The sequence below is a fragment of the Drosophila montana genome, unplaced genomic scaffold (assembly GCF_035044405.1).
Source record: "Drosophila montana isolate Dmon_TW-CO22-7 unplaced genomic scaffold, ASM3504440v1 contig_2_1, whole genome shotgun sequence".
Classification (NCBI taxonomy): Eukaryota; Metazoa; Arthropoda; class Insecta; order Diptera; family Drosophilidae; genus Drosophila; species Drosophila montana.
This window is the reverse complement of record NW_026997875.1, coordinates 33666-53163: the sequence shown is the minus strand read 5'-3', so window position 1 is coordinate 53163 and position 19498 is coordinate 33666. Positions and strand designations below refer to the sequence as shown.

The 19498-nt window shown below is 44.2% G+C and overlaps 4 protein-coding genes across 4 annotated transcripts; 2 read left to right on the top strand and 2 right to left on the bottom strand.

Moving 5' to 3' along the window:
- Positions 1-5: 5 nt before the first annotated feature.
- LOC135430248 (probable RNA-binding protein EIF1AD) lies at positions 6-948 on the top strand. Its single transcript, XM_064684827.1, has 2 exons — positions 6-403; positions 472-948. Exons 1-2 carry the CDS (start codon positions 238-240, stop codon positions 804-806), a joined length of 501 nt encoding a protein of 166 aa, XP_064540897.1. The 5' UTR covers positions 6-237; the 3' UTR covers positions 807-948.
- Positions 819-4399, bottom strand: Cep97 (centrosomal protein 97kDa). The gene is made up of 8 exons (XM_064684826.1): positions 4243-4399; positions 3840-4000; positions 3313-3779; positions 2897-3255; positions 2568-2831; positions 2329-2505; positions 1834-2254; positions 819-1766 (listed from the first exon to the last, which is right to left on the bottom strand). Exons 1-8 carry the CDS (start codon positions 4247-4249, stop codon positions 1097-1099), a joined length of 2526 nt encoding a protein of 841 aa, XP_064540896.1. The 5' UTR covers positions 4250-4399; the 3' UTR covers positions 819-1096.
- A 268-nt stretch (positions 4400-4667) lies between these two features.
- Positions 4668-6172, bottom strand: LOC135430203 (uncharacterized). The gene is made up of 2 exons (XM_064684768.1): positions 6008-6172; positions 4668-5944 (listed from the first exon to the last, which is right to left on the bottom strand). The coding sequence occupies exons 1-2, from the start codon at positions 6077-6079 to the stop codon at positions 4778-4780; spliced, it is 1239 nt and encodes a 412-aa protein (XP_064540838.1). The 5' UTR covers positions 6080-6172; the 3' UTR covers positions 4668-4777.
- A 709-nt stretch (positions 6173-6881) lies between these two features.
- On the top strand, positions 6882-16560 carry LOC135430312 (uncharacterized). Its single transcript, XM_064684925.1, has 5 exons — positions 6882-8064; positions 14958-15466; positions 15535-15729; positions 15995-16126; positions 16192-16560. The coding sequence occupies exons 2-5, from the start codon at positions 15143-15145 to the stop codon at positions 16558-16560; spliced, it is 1020 nt and encodes a 339-aa protein (XP_064540995.1). The 5' UTR covers positions 6882-8064; positions 14958-15142.
- The last annotated feature ends 2938 nt before the right edge of the window (positions 16561-19498 follow it).

Sequence of the window (19498 nt, the reverse complement as noted above, 5' to 3'; positions counted from 1 at the left end):
TTACTCAAAAACATTTCACTTTGAAATTGTACAACAAAAAAAAAAATACAAAAATACTAGTGCTAAAATTTACAACAGATTTCGCAACACTACACTTTAACACTATTTGTTTGATTATCTAAATTGGAGCTATCGGGCGACCACCACACAATTAATCGGCTGACCATTTTGAGTAAACAAATAATTGGCCGCAAAACTGGCGCCTCGTACGACAACAATCTCAGCTATAACGACAGCATGTCGCATCCAAATACAACGCGTCGCAAGCATGTGCTTAAGGAGATGATGGAGGATGACTATTCGCTGCCCACGGAGCGGCAGCAGATCGTGTGTGTGGTCAGCAGTCGCGGCAACAATCTGCACGAGGTCGTGCCAGCGGAACTGGCGTCTGATAACTTTCTGGGTGAGCACGATGTGAAGCCGTCTCTGTTGATATTGTTGATAACCAACAGGTAAGAACTTATCTTGTAGTATCCATGCCCAACAAGTTTCGCAAGAATGTGTGGGTCAAGCGCGGCGACTACATACTGGTCGAGCCCATTGATGAGGGCGACAAAGTCAAGGCGGAAATATGCAAGATACTAACTCCCGAGCACATCAAGGAATACACAAAGGCGGGCATTTGGCCGCAACGCTTCGCTAAGAAGACAGCGCAGGCGTCGCAAAGTCGAGATGATGCTGCCGAGCATTCTGATTCCGATACGGATGATTCCCTGCCGCCCAACACAAATCGACCTGTCAATGTACAAAATGATGAGGACGAGGTTACGGATACAGATACCGAGGAGAGCAGCGCTGAAGACTGAGATTGCAGTGCATTTGTGATTGTGCATTACAAAAGTTTAGCTATGTATATTTTTTAACGAATTGTTTTTCCTCGCCAATTGTTTTAACAGAAAATTGTGTGTGTGTGTTTACTGCATACATAAACCCAAAAAAACTACACAAGTGATGCACTTTAATTGTTTGTTGCTGCTGCGGCTGCGTCCACTGATGCAAAAGCTAAGAAAAGCCTACAAGTTTTTTTGCGCGCTGAGATCTACTTAAAATAGTGCCTAGATAAAGCAATAAGTGAGTGGGCTTGGCTTAGTAAATCCTACTCCTGTGCATCACAGATCTCGATGTTTTCCTTGTGCTCCTCCTCCTCAGTCTCGCCCAGTGGCTGCTGCTGCTGCTGTTGTGCCTGCTCCGCTGTCAATTTGCCCGCATGCAGCGCATCGTGCTTGGATTCCAGCGCCAATGTTGATGGCCTGGGTTTCGTAAAGGGAAAATTGCTCAAATCTTCAAATTGTGGCGTATGCACGGCAATCAGATCCGTTTGCGTGGAGCTGCTGTCACGCGGCTCAAAGCTAGTGTAATCGACTTCGTCGCCATCTGAGCAGTTGATGTGCTTCTTGAGCGCATCCTGTGGCAAATTGCAGACCATGGTCAGGCAATTGACAATGGTGCCAATCGAGCTCTGCAGCTGCTGCACCTGATCAGTAAGCATTGTGCAACGCTTCGCCAAATCATTTACAACAGCTGCCGAGTTCTGATCCAGGCACAATTGCCCCTGATTCGTGTTGTTGCTGCTGCTGCTGCTGCCTGCATCCTCTGCATTTGTGCCAGCGTTGCTATTGGCGCCATGCTCGCCGCCAGCCTTCGGATCCACTTGCATGGTGGACACTTTTTTCCACAGCGCATTGATGGCCTGCATCTGCAGCTGTTGGATTTTGCGCTCGTTCTGCAGCTGCGCCTTGGTCAGCAGCATGTCCTTGTTGAGTTTACTGTCGTGAGAGATAATATATAAGCATATATATATATATATATATATAAGCCTGCGGCTGCACTTACTCAATGTACTCGTGTGTGCGCTGTTTGTGTAGCTTCTCGGCAATGTCTTTGGTTTTCTTGCGCGTATGATAGCCTCGCCACATCTTTTGTATGGTCACCGCCGAGGATTCAGTTACATGCTCTATCAGCCGATCTGTGCAGTTGAGATTATTGTTGTCCAGCTGCTGTTGCTGCTGCTGCTGCTGCGCACGCTCCGCTGCCATTTTGCGTATAGTTTTTAGCTTCTCAATGTTAATCTGTTCGCCGTCGTCGTCAGTGCTGCAGCCGCCGGCATCTGTTGTGCTGACCGATGTGGCATTCATCTGGAGCTGCTGTTGCTGCTGCTGTTGCTGTATTCGTTCCGCCTTGCGTGGACTGCTCGTGGGGCTCTGCATGCGTCGCAGCTGTGGACTGCGCACGCGCGGCAAATTTAGTTTGTTATCTGGCATTGAGTACATTAAAATGTGATTCAATATTAATTTCGACACATTGGATTTAGAAAGCTTGCTTCGCTACCTTTGTTCTTGTTGCCTTTGGTTTTGTGCACCTGCGTGTTGAGCGCCGTGACTGTTGCCCGCTGGGCGACGGCGGCGGGACACACATCGGGACTCATTAGCGTCTCGGGTACAGGCACCATTTTTGAGGCAGCAGCCAAAGGTCCGCCCACAGGCGTTTGCCCAATAAACGTTTGTTCTGCATAGCAAAATGATGCACGAATTAAGGCTAAGGCTTGGGTTTAGAATGATCTCACGTACCGTTGTAGGGATTTGGCGTTATGTTGCGAGGTGTTGACTCCGTCGAGTTGTAGGTTTTGGTGGTCACGCTGCTGGACATGCCGGACATGCTGGCCAGCGAGAAGTTATCGCCATCATTTCGAATATTCTCAATCAGCGAGGTGCTCATTTGCAGCGTATGATTCGAGATGACGTTGTCGCTGCTGATGCTATTGTTGCAGCTATTACCATGGTAGCTGTTCACCATGGACTCCGGCGAGCCCTGACGACCGCTCAGACGCGAAACTGTCGGGAATACACAATAATTGAACATTAATCAAGCAACAATGGCACATTATTCCAGAGCTTACAGCGCGGCGACTGAATGCGGCTCGTCGGTTTCTTGCGATGCGAGGACGGCGATGTGCTGGCCGAACTGTTGGCATTGTCCATGATTTCCTCCTGCAGCTGCCGCTGATGGTGCTGCGCCTTGCTTAGTATCAGTCGCAGCTTGCGATCGTTTTCGTTCTCCAATGCCTTGCCCACCAGCGGACAGATGGGGCTTAAGTATTTGGCCAGCTCCGACTGCTCGCCAACGCGAAACTGGCGACCGCGTCCCTGGCTATAAAGCCACTCCGCCTTCAGACTCTCAATGGGATCCACCACATAGCCATCAATGAACTTGAGGCTCATGCACCAGTTCAGCACAAAGGGGCGGTAATCAAAGCCGCTGGGAAAATGAAAATCATATGAGAGCAGACCCAAACAAGGTGCAACTCGTACTCACTCCCTGCTGTTTGGTCCCAGCGTCATGTTCACACAGGGATTCTCCGACAGAGTAATGCTTTGCAAGTTGCACAGATGCGACAGCGTGCAAATCTCATTAAGATCGTTAATATTGTTCTTGGCCAGCGTTAATGTCTCCAGGGACACCGGCAAATATTTGTCGCACTGGCGCAGATGGGTCAATCGGTTGCCATGCAAATTGAGTTCACGCAGGGAGCGTAAATAGGATACATCCGAGATGCTGCCTATGCGATTGTCCGCCAGGTTGAGGCACTCCAGATTCACATTCGTATTGAGATGCTCAATGGTCTTAATGTTATTGCCCTCCAGATTAAGGACGCGCAGATGCACGCATTCCTTCAGGCCCTCAATGGACAGTATGCCGTTAAAGGAGAGGTTCAGCTCGCGCAGACAGTGCAGCCGGCAGACGCCAAACATGCGCAGCAATTGGTTTTTGCTCAGCGACAGCTGCAAAGGACAATTGAGGAATCAATACTCCTGCTATCAATATGGGTTTTATATAGGCACCGTCTCGATCTTCAGATATGAATCAATGTTGTCAATCTTCTGCAGCTCGTTCTCGTCCAGTATTAGCTTGCGTATATTCTGGGCATCGTCCTGTTTTGGCACCTTCTTCAGCTGCTTCTTGGACAGATTAAGCGTCTGCTTTTCGCTGCAGCTCTCGTCGCCTGCGAGGAGAGGGGGACATGAGAGGATACGTGTAAACAGTGATGAAGTCATCGTCTGTGCAATGCCACACACTGGCAGCTGTTGGGGGTGGTTCTATTGGCTGCCCACCCACCCTCAAAGTAGGCTGCGAATTGCAATGCACGCCAACCAGACGGACTCCACAGCCAACGCCGCCAGCGGCAGCAGCAGTAGCAGGTGAAATATTATTTGTCAGTTGACCAGCTTAGACACATTTGCTTACCGCTCATTTTATAAGCCTCGAATTTCTGCAGTTTTTAACAAGTGACCCAACTTAGCTAATTTGGCAGCATTCACTGGCGTCCACCATGAAAAATCAATGTTTGGGAATGCGAGCGCCCCCTTCCTTTTGAAACCAGGGCTACGAGAGGTTATACTAACATTAACATTCGACAACAATGTTATTAACAGTATGCACCCTTAAGCAAAAATTCAATTGGGCAGGCTTAACAGTTTTAACAAGTCTTTTTTGTTTGGCTAACAGATAGCTGTGCAGAGAGCAGCAATATATCGATATACGATAACAGTGCTCACTGAACTAACAATATGTATCGACGCCGTTTATTCAGTGCATTTAAGGCATTTGCCATAGCTGGTCACACTGCTCCGTTTATGTTGCGCCTCATTTGAATTTTCAAACAAATCATATTAGTGTTTTGGTGTTTATTATGTCTAGTGAGCATATGATTAAAAAATATATATATAACAATAAACTGAAAGTGATAGTTTCTGTGAGAAATAACCGATGCTTGCTGCAATTATTTGAGCTGTTTGCTTAGCCCCGGCGGCACATCGGCAGATTTGTACAAGTCGCTAACCTGGCATGGCACACGCTCAAGTTCTTCCATTAGTTTCATTTCCTCCTGTAGATTGTTCAAATACATTCGCTGTACCCGGCGCATCATAGGCGCAATCACCTTGGTACTGACCAGCTCCTCGAGACAAAGATGATTTTCGGATTTGGTTCCTGGCCCCAAGGCGCCATCCCTATGCGGATTCGCGGGCGATTTGGAGAGGTTTGGCGTCTTTTGTTGAATCAGGCTGCACTCGGACTCGCCCGACAAGCCCAGCGATGGCAAGATTAACCTAGAGTTGGTACTCAGCACCAGTCTGTCGGTCATTTCGGTCATTTTATTAATGGATTGATGCAGCAGCTCCTGCATCTCGATCTGGGAACGCACCACGGTGCGCAAATTCTCTCCACTTTTGGTGGTAATTACGGTCTTCTGCGAATTCGATGATTTCACAGAATCGGACTTGGAATCGCTGTCCGTGCCCCGTTCATTCTTATCCGCATATTTGGAATTGAAATGCGCCTTTGTCTTTCTGCAACGCTCGCGTGCCGATTCCAGCATGGAAGACGATTCCTTGACCTCGACCGGACCGAAGAGCGGATTCTCGCTATTCTCGCTGCGACCGCGACTGGACTCCTTGCCAAAATTCGAATTCCTATACAGCAAACGATCCCCGCCCGCCCCGTCTCGATCTAGCATCGAGGCCTTGTTGGTGGGCGGCAACGGGGGCAGACGTAGGGCACGTCGCGATTGCGGTGCATAGTCCACATTAAACAGGGACTTTGGCTGAATATAGGTCAGTCCCATCCGGAATGACGGAGCATCCGTCTGACGTGCCGCCTTGTTCGGACATCGATGCACCTGAATTTCAGTCTGTCGGGAGTTCTGCTGCTGCTGCTGCTGCTGCATTGGCGGACGGATTTTCCTCGAGTGCGGCTCCGGCGGCGGCTGACTGTGGCGTATGCAAGTCTGGGTTGATTTCTGAATAACTTCGTTGGGCCGAGGCTGGGTTTTCGACTTCTCTTGACGCATCTTCTTGCAGCGCATGGACCCTTTTGGGTTCGAGGTGGAAGAGTTATTGAATTGCAGTCTCTGCCTAAGCACATTCGCCTGACTGCGCATGGGCGCATTCTGTATTGGATTATGGGCATTAGAAATCGATTTTAGTTTTGAGTAATTGCAGCATTTGCCTACCGATTCGGTCTGAGTGCTGCCTCGGTTGGTGTTAAACTGTTCATCATCTAAGTATTTGCTGTAGGCATCCATTCTCGAGAGTCTCCAAATCTCTCTCCTTCAGCCCGACTCGTATTTTCTCAGAATATTTTTGAATCGAAACTTTTCAGTCTGGCAGCTCGCACGCAGTAAATTGAAATAAAGTTATCTTTATGAAAGTCAATCGAGGAGGGAGTTCAAGGCACTCCACAGTGGAAATTATTAATGCAAGAAAAAGGTCACGGTCTTTAATAGTCAAATATGTCAAACAAGTATAAACGAATGTTTGGATGTCCTTTTCATCCACATTTCTTTTTATTCAAATTAACGACCTATATATGATTCTAACGCATTCATAAAATATAATGAATCGATTAATTAGCAACTTTTCGGATTCATAATTAAAAGCTTATATTTCCGAAAAAAGTAAAGCAAAAAAAATAGTATTGAAATTTAAAACCCATTAATTTTGGATAATTAATCTTTTAAAGATTAAGTTCTCACAAATTCAATCAATCGCTTCTAAATATATTTTTTTATTTTATTTGATGTTTTTTAATATTCCTACTTTTTAGTTGAGAAAACTTCATACAAATCCTGCTTATTATTACACCCTAAGTATTATTATATAGGTAACATGTGGCCGGATATGACCGTCAAAATAAGATAAATAGGAAACTTAATTATTAACATAATTATTCAAATGAACAAGTTAGTTGTTAAATTGTTACACATGTTGCGAGCGATGAACAAGTTCCGGAACCAGTGAAATTCTGCAAAGGATTTGCAGCTTTTATCTCACTCTCTCGCTCTCTGGCTTAAAGTCTCTCTCTCTCACTCTCTCTCTCTCTCTCTCTCTCTCTCTGCTCTGGTGCTCCTTGCCTCAGCAGCTGGGTCTCAGCAGCATTTGGCTCTCAGTCTTTTGCTGTCGTTCAACGTTGTCGGTCGTCGTCGGTTTTGTGACCGCCTGATTTTAGGCTATTTCGCTGCCCGTGTTCGTTGCTGCTACTGTTGTTGTTGTTGCTGTTGCTGCTGTTGTTGCTGTTGTTGCTGTTGCTGCTGCTGCTGCTAGTTTGCGTTGCACGTCACCATCGCACGCCCCCCGTTTAAGAGCAGCCCGCCCCGCACGCTCAGCTCGCAGCAACGTGCCGCGAACGCGTGTGTCTGCCTAGCCTATCTCTGTGCCTCCGTGCCACAGCCACAGCCAGTGTCCGTGAGTGCGTCTATATGGGCACGTGTGTGTGCTTGTGGGCAAATGTTGAAAGCAGCAGCATGGCCCGAAAAGACAGCCCAAAAAACGTTGCATACTTTCGGGCGCACTGAATAATGATTTTTGTGTGCCCGCTGCGTGCGGTGTGCAAATTACAAATGAAATGAAAAATGCAAATTGCATTTTCGGCAATAATCTATCACCGAATACAAAATGTGTGAACATCTGCTGAAAAAACCCAAGGAAAGTCCAATAATTAAATGTGTTAAGTGACAAAAATATACAAATATAAATAAACCAACGAAATAAAATCATAGAGGGGAAAATATGCAGGCAGCCAAGACGAAATCGACGCTAAAATACAAATCTGACATTGGCAGGAGCACGCAGCACACACACACACACACACACACACACACACGCCAACACACACACACACACGCGCGCGCACACATACAAATGTATAACACACAAATGCAGAGGCGACAACAGCCTGCGTCCTGTGCCCAACATTTTGGCCGATGAATGAACTGACATAAAACTTGAAGAGCATAGCCAGAAAAGCCAGCACACATTCACACACACATACACAGGCGCACACACGCAAATACAATCAGAGCCACACATAGTCACACACACACACTTATACCCAACATTGAAAAGCATATAAAAAGGCCATTTTCGTAGATTTCTGCGTGCCCTTGTCAAAGTAATAGAAATCGAAATAGAAACTGCCCTGGAACGTGCCGCGCATTTGCCACGAGAAAATCAGCAGCAGCTGCAAATAAATTTCACGAAACCAAAATAAAAAATCCAAAAATAAAAGAAGGTGGGTCAAGTGCAAAAAGAATTTTTTTTTTTATTTAACTAGTTGTATACACGAAATGTGGCCGCCTACAACAAAAATCATAGCACGCTTTGCAGCGCGCTGTTGTTGTCCAACTAAGCACAAAAATAGAGCAACGATTACAGCACACACACACACACACACACTAGTTCCCACTCACATATATTTACATATGCAGCACAGCATAAATCATAATGCTTTGGACAGCTCAAATTGTAGCCAAATGTCAATATAACACTTTTAAGTGGAGCCGCTGAGCAGGAGTTGATGGCGTTGAGGGAGGGAGACGGGTGAGCGGGGAGCGCTAGCTGGCTGTTGTACATAGACCAGCCCAACGTGTTTTCTAACAAACACAAACTCACACACACACACACATACAGGAAGTGACAGGCGGCTCTGGGCTGGCGGGGCGACCAGGCGTGCTTAGGCAAACTCCTGTCTGCAGCAATTTCACTTCCTTGAAATCCATTGCCCAACAACAACTCACACTCAATTCTACTCACACACGCGCTCTCACTCTCTCTCACTCTCTCACTCTGCGCTGTGCCAGCTTACTATGCTGCTGCTGCTGGCTCTGCTGCTGCTGCCTCTGCCTCTGCTGCTGCTTGCGCTGCTGCCTCTGCTGTCAGTTCATTTGCTCGCTCGCTCTTGTTCGCTCTCTACGCAGTCGCTCATTTCGTTTTGCTCTTGGTTCGCAGCGCTCAGTTCTTGGCTCTGCCGCTCTTTCACGCTCTTCTTCTGCTTTTATTACAGCTTTTGGGCGCTTGGCTCATTTGTTTATTTTTAGTTGCTGTCATAGTAGCTACACACACACCCACCCACTTACACTAACACACCCGCACACACCGTTTGTATACCCACTTGTGTGTGCAATTAAGTTGCAGTTAGGCTTTGGCCATTATTAATACGGGCACTTGGTACATACGCTGACATCCAAAGTTATTCCAAGTTGCGCGTCGTCTAGCGCTTGGGCACAACCAAAATTAGAAATGAAAGTGGTTCAAGGTCGTCCGAGGCATATGCAGTAATCAAATAGCTAAACGAGGTTATTGCACCGCCCGCTTGGGGGTCGCACACTTGGCCTAGGCCCGGAGAAAGGCTTGTGCGGCGGCTTGGGGCGCAGAAAGTCGAGAAACTGGCACGCAGCTTAACCCGTTCGTCTCGGTCAGCCGGATTGGGCTCAATTTGGAATCCCGCAGCCACGTCGGCAGTCCTCATTTAATGCCCGTATTTATGTAGCGTAAAACAAAAGCCAAACGAAGATTTGCAACAAAAGTGAAAACGTGGCAACGGGTGACGGCGACAACGGCGACGGCTGGCTGCTCTGGGACTTTGGGGCTTGCGTGTCGCGGCGTTTGCGTCCATGACATGTCGAGGCCTCCTTTATGGAGCTCACGTGTCAGGTGAGTTCATGCCGTCCGCAGGGGGCGTCAGGAAGAAGGGGGCGGGACCAGGACCGGGGCCGGGGACAACAACTGAGGTGTTCATTTCAGTGAGACGCGCATAAACACATATAAAACAATGATATGCATAAACCACACACACACACACACAAAGCTCGCTAAATATCCCGTTAGGAGCTTACGTAAGCAGCGCCAGCTGCGCCTGAAAGCTGCCTATAATTATTTCTAAGCACTTTTTTCGGGTATTAACAAGCGTTGGCAGAAGTTGCGATGAGAGCATGCGAAGGCGCGAGCCTAATGAGTCCCTAATAGATCTGTCAGGAGCTATTCCCTTGGATACGGATACACATACGTGTTTGAGAGCCTCTTAATCACAATTATACACATTTTGCATGTAAATACTTGGGTTCCTTATGAGGGAATGAACATTTTTATTTGATACTATTCTTGAGCATCTTAACCTAGCTTAACAATAATGGGATTAACTTAACGTTAGTTTTAAATTATTCGATTTACATTTCCTTTATCCAAGTATCCGGTTTGGGAGATCGATGGGGTGGATCCTGCGAAGTCTCCGTCGCTTTCTTCTGCAAAGCCCTCTCGCCAATATATTGGGGTGGGCAGAAAGACGGGCCATGTAGCTGGTGGACTGCTGTCGTAAAAGGTCACCCACCAAGGGAACCTTTAGTTCTCTTGCTAAGGCCCGGTTGCGGATCTACCATTCGAAATTATCATTAGCAGCTTTTAAATAATGATTGAAATTGATTGATTGATTTTACATTATGAGTTATATTATGTACGAAAAAAAAATATGCCACAATCAATTTTTAAAAACATTTAACATCGACATTATATTACTTTACGCCTGGCATAACGATCCAATGTTTGTGGTCAACTACCCCTAGGAGAAGTAACTGTTGCGTTGGACGCGCATTCCCGATGTCCGCGGCGGTATAATGTGAGGGACTGTTAAATTCGCATTGGTCGTCAATGCCATTCTCAAATTCTCCCTTGGATGTTCGGCTTTGCGGCTTTGTATCGAGACTCGCGGCTCGGGCGTCCGATAAAATTCAGTGGGCCGTATACGTGGATACAGCTCGCAGTTTTGCTAACAATATATTCGATGCGTTTCCGAGGAATATAAAAAAGCTGAGGTGCGGCAAACTCACCAGTTCGAAGCTCATTTCGGGCAGGAGGAATAATAATGTGCCTCTATTATAATTTGCTGTCATAAATCTAAAAAAAGAATATATTGCTGAACTTTTTTTTTATTAATTTTTATTTTTTTTAATGTGATTTTAGGGATTTTAGAAAATGAGAGAAATAGAAGTTTAGTCCAGGAAATTCTGTATACAACTTTGAATGCTGGAAATATTTAAGGCATCGAAACTTCGGATCGAATGAGTTATGTGTCGAGGCTCACTTTATTTTTGATTACTATCATTATTGTTCCCATGTAGAGGCTATGAGAGAATTAAGACTGTAAGTCCTCACACTTTGGAGGAAGAAAGGAAAGAAATAATATAATTATCATTAAAATGCTTCAATGTCCCTAAAGAATTGTAAGGTGCTTCTAAAAAAGGAAAGGAATTTAGTTATAATGACGAGAAATTAAAAAAAATATTTTTTTTTTGGATCTAATGAGGACTTCTATTAACCTCGCCTAAGCTTCCCTCTTATGGCTGGCCGCAGTTAACCTCATTTGGTAGGGTCTCTTGCTGTGCTGCATTAATTGCCCACTGGGAATAATTATGTTTAAAGAAGGAGGAGAAACGAAAAAATCATTATGCATTATGTTTGCACAGCTGCTAAAGTTGGCAGCTGGCAGCTGCATTTGTTGGGCCCAAACGGAATGCGCTGCAAAGTATGCTGCATTTTAATTGAACGTCGCAAATGGCGCGACCCGGACTAGTCGCCGGAAACGGAAGCCAATGAAGTCAGCATAAGCGTAAGGTATCAGCATGCCAGCGACATTTGCCTGCTCCCTGGTGACCCTTGTGGCCCGCTGCTGTCGCTTCTGCATGTCTGCTAATGAAATATTCATTCGTAATCGATAATTCCGCAAAAAGGCGAACGAGCAAAGCGGCGGCATAATAAGCTGGCAGCGACAATCCGACAGCAACTGCCAGCTAAGCCGAGCCCCCGATCACCCCGTCTCCTCTGGCTGGTGACCTCTATACCATCTCCAGCGCCAGCCGCATCGAGCGACGCCATTGAGAATTTGGGGCGAGAGTCAAGTTGTCTGCAGGCCACAGGCCACAGGACACATGCCGCTTGCCGTGCGACGCTCACCGCTCGCCGTTCGCCGTTCGTCGCACCAAATAAAATTCCAATATTTCAGCTATAATTTATACGCAGTTCGGGGGGGGGGGGGGGCAAAAGACGCCGACTGGCCGCATAAATCGCGATGCTCCAAAGCATATTATGCTGCCTCATTGGACACGTGGCGCATGGGCGATAAGTTCAGGTCATCATCAGCCGCGGGGCCATAAGCAGAGTTTTAAATTAAAAACGCTTAGAACTAACATAAGTGCCAAATGTTTAAAATGTTTAGGCAATATTTACTGATCTGAGAGATAGTATAGGAGAGAGATGGGAGATGGTATTGGTTACACTGCAGGAAACTTAAAAAGTTAAACTTAAATAAATAATTTTAATAAAAGACTGAAATAAATTGAATATAAGGCACATATTTAAGTTAAACAATAGTTACGGCAACTCTATAAAATAAATTATTATCTAAGAACAGATATGATCTTTATGCTGAATATTAATTAAGAATATTTCCTAGCAGAATATTGGGTGAAGCTTCAAATTATGCCTGTGATTTTATCGAGCCATATGAATGGACTTTTTAGTGAAACTTTAAGAACTTAAAAACAATAACAAAGATTTCATAAAAACTTGTGTGCTTACATCTTATCCAAACTTATGGACTAGAAAGCTATACCAAATATTGCGTATACGACGTATTGAACAACAAAATATTCAGTTGCTTGTAACGTTTCCGCAGTTCATTTGACTGTTCATATAAAAAAGGTTGTTTTGAGAAGAAAATATAACAATTGATATAATAAGAAATATAAACAATTAAAATCGGCGCTCTTTGAAAAGCTAATCTTAATCGTTATCAATAAAAATCAAGATCCAATAAAAAATAAAACTAAAGAACATCAATATAAGCCAGTTTAACAAATATTCTATGCCTGCTCTTTGGAGCTTATCTAAAGCCATGATTTATCAGACAGAGTAATGCGCTTGGAAATCATTGCGATATTAAAACCCACACACACACACATACACACACACATGTGTGTGCGTGTGTTTACTGGCTTGGCCCCACGCCCAATTGAAACCCATTAGAAATTCTATTAAAAGTTATTTACGGTGCAACTTTCGGTCCATTGAATGCGACAAAGGCTGACGCTCGAGTAGTCCGCACTCATATGCTCGTATCCGCACACACACACACGCACATAAAGCCATATACACGTAATATGAGTGCAAAACTCAAACAAAGGCCGTGGAGCAGGTCGGGCATTGTCTATGCACGTTCATAAATAAGAAATGCAGCAACGTTGGCACCTCAACCGAACCCAAGCCCCCCCAGCTGAAGCCGAACTGAGTGACACCCCCCCCCCCCCCTGCCGGCCCTCTAATTGCGGCACCTCTCCGCCCAATTGTTGTCCAAAGCCAGTCGAAGCGAATGAAGCATTGACAATAAATTTGCATGCGAAGCACTTCTGCTAGATGGCGGCACCAGGCAGCGGCTCAGACAGGAAGCTCCAAGTCCAAGTCGGTTTATATGCAGATGAGCATAATTGATTTCAAATTGTGCAAAAAGCCTCGCTGGGGGGAAAGGGTGGCGAGTTTGGGGTTAGGTTCATTGTCTGCGGCTGAAGAGCTTAATGCCATAAGGACGATGCCTCAATAGATAGCGCACGTCTGCGTTGGACACATGATGATGATGATAATGATGATGACGATGACGACGGTGATGACGATGACGCTGACGATAATGAAAGATGTGATGAAAGCCAAGCGCACTCATTAGGCACTTGAAGCAGGCACAGCTCAGCGCAGCAGATATGCAGCGATAACGGGCACAGATAAGCAGCATGTGAGAGGGGAGGGGCTCAGACGGAGAAGCTGCGCCAGCCTCGCGCTCAAACTGGAGCAAGGACATCTGCGGTGGCAGCAACAACAGCAACAGAAGCAGCGAAAGCGACAGCGACAACAACTTCACATTCAAACAACGAGCGAGAGCACAAATGGTTACATTGCCTGTCGACTCTCGCACACACACACACACACACAGCTACATAGAGTCAATCTCACAGTAGCATGAAGACATATGTGCAGCAAGCTGGCAGCTAGCTGGCTGTGAGATGCTACCCGCAGGTTGATTGGCCAGCTGCAGCTGCCCGTTTGTTGTCCTGCTGCCAGCAGCAGCAAGTCCTTGTGCTGCAACAACAATGACAGCTACCTTCATTTGTGTCCTGATTATGACAAGTCAAGGAAATGCCGCCTGGCAGCCAGGCAGGCAGTCAGGCAGCTTTTGGCAGGGCCTGAAATGTACCAAAATTCTCCATGGAGTTCCTTTCGAGCAGGCATCGCTCGCACACACTCACATCTGGCATGCTCATAAGTGCTGCTGTGTCTGTGTTAATTGCCTGGCTGTGTGGCATAAAAAATATAAAAGCCTTTGCATACGCGCAGGCGGCAGGTCGATTGTGGGCAAGCAGAGGGCAAGCAGAGGCAGGCGGAAATCAATTTGATTTCATTTCGAGTTGGCAGCCAAACTGACAACAGCGGCAGCTCAACTCGTATCTATATCAAACAATATATGCTTTATGGGTGAGGTTGGCGTTTAAATGCTCCTGCATGGCAATTGCGAATCCTTCATGATAATAATCTGACAATTTCTATGACTCATCTACTTATAATGAAAATGCTTTAAATGTTCAACAGCTTTTTATTAATTGAAAACAGTGTTGCTTAATATCAAAAACATATTTAATAACATTTCTTTATTTATATAATATATAATTAATCTAAACGCGCTTTATCAAATAACTTTTGCATTACTTACTTAATTCTGAATAGCCCTTTGTTTTTGTTGTGACCCACATTAAATACTACTTGTGATTTCCACATAAATCTTAGTTTTGAACTTTAAAGTAAAGTGTTGGCTAAGTTTTGGTCTTTAAGCGTACTTTGACATTCAATCCGTGCGGCTTATGTAAATGGCATTTCATAGCTGGCGCACCTCTCTATCCATATAGAGTGCATAATGATTGGCATCTCTCTAGGGGTTTGTTGTTGTGGCACACACGGCGTATGAGTGACATTTCATATCAAATTACCGTTATGGTAATGCGTCTATGGGGAACTAATGAGCAACGGGGCGAGCAAGGAGGTCTGTTATCAATATATAGAGCAAAAACATAAGGGATTTGTTTTCTATTGCAGACACGGGCAACGACGTGAGCAGCTCCAGAAAGTGACATACAGAGCACGAGAGTGAGAGAGTGGGAGAGAGAGAGGGAGAGTGGAGAAGCGAAAGATATAGACACGACAAGAACGCCGTTGAAGGCATCCAATTTTGCACGACCAGGCCACGCAACGGTGATGTGGGACACATCCCGCAACGGGCAATGCAACAACCCCAACGTTATATACCGTCTGTATCTGATCTATATGGCACGGACGAGATAGAACTGCTGCTGGACGAGATACGTGAGCTGGAGCTGGAGCCGGTCTGCTGTCAGCTGGACGATGAGCAGGACTTTGAAATAGCTGGCAGCAGGGCCGGCGAGCTCTCGCTCTCACTCGAATCGCCGTTGGGTACGTGCACCTCCTGGGACTCGCACGCCAACTACAAACAGCAACAACACACGCCGCTGCCATGGGGCGTTGCCCTACACTGTGATCCGCAACACTTGAAAACGCCTACAGGGATTGTGCGCATACTACTGGTGGTAAGCTACAACCCATCCGGTTGAATCAACGCAGTTAATGATGTGATTGCTTTTTATTATCCCCGTAGTTATCCTCCGCCGTCTGTCTGGCCTGCGAATGCTCCGCGGGCACTGTACAGGTTGGCCTCTTTCTACTGCCACTCATCGGACGCCTGAGGCTGATGGTCTTTTGTGCGCTCTTCTCGCTACTCATCACATGCCTAATGCTCTTTCTCGATATATCGCATATAGCGCTCATGTTCCCATTCAATTGGACGAAAGTGGTACGTGTGGGCAATTAAGCTGTACCGATCTATAAAAAAGACTTTAAATTCTTTTGATGATTTATATTTTGCATAAATTCGTATTTTGTTTCCCTGGTTGGAGAACATATAAAAAATATACTATTAATTAATGTTAATATTATTGCGATAATCAAATTTTTGTTTACGATTAGTTTACTTTTCCCTATTTTCATCTATAATATGTTGAAATTTAATTTTATATTATTAAAATAATAAATATATAATTGTTAAATATTTCCTTCAGAATACGTGGATGTACCTGAGTATTGGTTTAATATTTATTTTGAGCTCCACGCTGCTCGTCCACATGGTGCTGTATGCGACCGAGTATACATGGGTATCCAAGCACTCCAAGGATACGTTACTAGCCACAGGCGTAAGCATAGATCAACCTGAAGTCCCGTTAAGTTACCGAACTAATCATTAACTTCTTTTGCTTAGCTAATTGGCTTTATTTGCGCATTGGAGGCGCTGGTGCTGTCGGGCATTGCCTCCTGGCCCTGGTCTCAGTATCGCCAGGTGCCCGACGATGCCAGCGAACTGTTCATTGAGGATCGCGAAATGACGCCCATGAGTCCCATAAATAGCACTGATCTACAGTTACAGCCAGAGACTGGGCATAGCCTGGCGCCGTATCAGCACAGCAGCCAAATTAATGGCAATGCAACGGCGGTCGATACATACAACCAACAACAACAATCGTCCTATAATCAAAAGCCTTATATACCTGGTAAGCTGTTTGCTCAACATTCAAACAAATATAAAACTCAGCGAAGTCGAAGAACAAATAGAACAAGTAAGAGGCACTAGGCGGAAGTTCCCGACTAGGGGATACCCTGAACACTCTACTACACTCTACTAACATCAAATGCAACTCGCGCAAACCGCTCGTTTGCTTTAGTAGTAATACAAATAAATTTTAAAAAAATAGTTCCCTTGAGCTCGATACAGACCAGGTCACTTGCCGCCGCCTCTACCCAACAGCCAAACCAAAACTTATGATTACTGACAAAAAAAAAACAATTTAAATAGCAGCACATGCATTCAGCACTGACAACAACACAATCGCCAATTGATAGTAGGGATCCGTACGAATTCAAAAAGGTATAACATTTCAAAATCTGACAGTATTTACCCGAGATATTCACAAAAAAATCATTAAAAAAGTTTTGATTTTCGAACCGACCCCGAATTTGAGAAAAAACGTGATGTAACACTTCTTAATTTGTATACATAATTTCTTGCAATTTGCGATAGCTGACGCAAACACGTGTACAAAAATTCCACGCTTCCTTTAATAACTTCTGTGTTTCTTAACCGATCTTGATGAAATTGGCAGCAGTAGATCGGTTTGTTCTATAGTAAGTATATTCGTATATTCTCAAAGAGACAATTATATTAAAACTGTGGCTTAAATTGGTGACGGAAAAGTTTCGATGGCAATATGATATAAGATACTTTATACATATGCATGACAAATTGGGCGACTCCAGTTTTAAAACCTTAGAGATTTGCTCAAAAGACTGCTGATCAAGAATATATATATATATTTTATGGGGTCGGAGATGCTTCCTTCTGTCTGTTACATATATTTGCACAAAAACATTATACCCTTTTAACCAATTTTTAATGGGTTTAGGATATAAATATATATATAAATAAAATAAATATAAATTATAGCTATGTATGGGTAGCGGGAAGGTGGCAATAGCTATAAAATGAAAAATACTTGATATATATATACTATTTCAGAAGCCACATGTCAAGTTTGGGGACTCTAACTTTAAAAACCTAGGGATTTGCTCAAAAAAGGATATCGATGTCGATTTTTATCGATTGCGTGGAAACGGACCGACATGGATAGATCGACTTGGCTGTTGATGCTGATCAAGAATATATATACTTTATGGGGTCGGAAATGCTTTTTTCTGCCTGTTACTTACAGTTGCACAACAACAATTTACTCTTTTTACTCATTTTTAATTGGTTCAGGAAATAAAAAGTGGGTGTTTTTTAAATAGGTGGATTTGTGATTCCATTCTCGAAACTTTGGTTTTGTGAGAAGTTTAGTTAACTGATAACTGATGACGGCATAGTTTTTTACGAAACGCCTATACCACCCAACCACATCTAAGAAGCAACGTAATTGCTTGACTGTTTTCGGAACAGGAAACTCACTGATTGCCTTCATTTTCTTAGGATCCGCTTTGGGTTGGCCTTTTCCGATGACAACCCCGAGAAATGTATTCTCTGTCATGCAAAACTTAGATTTTTTAAAGTTTGCTTCACTTAAATGTAATGCAATCTCCTGAAGCAAAACAAGGTAGGAATTAAAATCGTCTGAGGGCACTTATAAGTCGTCCCAGTAAACGAAGACTTCTGTACACAAATGTGCAGGAATACCTTCATGTATAGGGCGACGAAGTGTTTTGGGCGTATTGGGAAGCTTCTGTTCCTATTTAGAAGGAAGATTAAATTTGGGGAGCTGCTTTGGTTCTACTGGCGCTCCAACCTGTAATTCTGATATCTCTGCTTGTTAAGTTATTTTTCCCAACAAGCCGAATTCCCGCCAAAAATTAATACGTAGCTAAATATCCTGTTTAAGTTCTGGGATAATAAATAACTCGAGACTTTTAATTAACTGTCGGTAAGTGATTTGCGTGTGTAGCTTAGCAACAATTCTGTTAGCGGTGCCATTTGCTATGCATTAGCAATTGCTGAACTGCTTATCCTCCTCTAAAAGTAGCTCCTGAATCCAAAAGCCCTATATAATCATATCCTTCGATTTTACCAGAAGTGTACAGTCGTTCATCTGAACTTATAAAAGTAGATTAAATCATATTCCTACGAATTTCACGTACTAATTTCCAAAACATTTGTAACTGTTTTTCTAAAACGCTTGGGCTTAGTTACTAACTTAAGAGAATCTAAATCTACAGAAATTCACTTACGTGTTGAACTATAATTGTGTAGCCTGATAAAAAAAAATAAATGCTCGCTCTTAGCTATTAACTCATCCCTAGCTTGACATTGTTGAGAAAAAGAGGAAAGAGGCACTTTTTGAGCAGAGTTGATAAAAGACGGGATGTATTTGAATGCGCTCTGGTACTAGGTTGTGAAAATAACAGAGATACAGATAAAAATAAAAGACTATTACAATCTCAGAAGTGGGATATAAGCCTGGCATATAAACATTAAGTATGTGACAGTGGCTACTTTCAAAAAATGGCTGGCAGTTTTGGGTGCCTCCACAACAGGGTCCAACGCTGAGCGTCTGCATTGGCACGTACTATGTAAGTTCATTACAAATTTTTTTCAAATCATTGAAACCTGAATTGAAATCAAACTGCTGAATACAGCAAAAGTGTACTGTGAATATATCAAGCCATTCTAAATAAAACAAAACCACAAATAAATATTTACATATTTGCTTCATTCTTAAGCGGTCCATGTAATGCATTTCGCGGCAACATAAAAATTTCGTTGTAAAATAATAGCGCATAAGAGCTGGTTAGAAGCGATTAAAAATATTAAACCAGAGTGGTATCCAGAGGAAAGCGACGATCAAGTGAACATAGAAGTTAGTGATAGCCACACACCAAGCGAAATGAATGTAAATCAACTACAAGAGCTAGTGCAGAAGGCTGTCAGCCAAGCATTTGCGCAGCAGGAACAGAGATTCCAGGCACAGTTTAGTGAGATGAGGGAAAGAGTTAGCAATTTGTGCATTCAAGCGCCACAAGTAGAA

Bases quoted from the DNA above. Each gene is read 5' to 3' on its own strand.
- LOC135430203 (XM_064684768.1), bottom strand. From the start codon at position 6,079: ATGGATGCCTACAGCAAATACTTAGATGATGAACAGTTTAACACCAAC. The intron at 5,945-6,007 runs GTAGGCAAATGC...AATCCAATACAG, and splicing joins GCAGCACTCAGACCGAATCG to AATGCGCCCATGCGCAGTCA.
- LOC135430248 (XM_064684827.1), top strand. From the start codon at position 238: ATGTCGCATCCAAATACAACGCGTCGCAAGCATGTGCTTAAGGAGATG. The intron at 404-471 runs GTGAGCACGATG...CTTATCTTGTAG, and splicing joins GGCGTCTGATAACTTTCTGG to TATCCATGCCCAACAAGTTT.
- LOC135430312 (XM_064684925.1), top strand. From the start codon at position 15,143: ATGCAACAACCCCAACGTTATATACCGTCTGTATCTGATCTATATGGC. The intron at 15,467-15,534 runs GTAAGCTACAAC...TTATCCCCGTAG, and splicing joins TTGTGCGCATACTACTGGTG to TTATCCTCCGCCGTCTGTCT. The intron at 15,730-15,994 runs GTACGTGTGGGC...TATTTCCTTCAG, and splicing joins CATTCAATTGGACGAAAGTG to AATACGTGGATGTACCTGAG.
- Cep97 (XM_064684826.1), bottom strand. The intron at 2,255-2,328 runs GTAGCGAAGCAA...ACTCAATGCCAG, and splicing joins CAAAGGCAACAAGAACAAAG to ATAACAAACTAAATTTGCCG. The intron at 1,767-1,833 runs GTAAGTGCAGCC...CTCTCACGACAG, and splicing joins CGCACACACGAGTACATTGA to TAAACTCAACAAGGACATGC.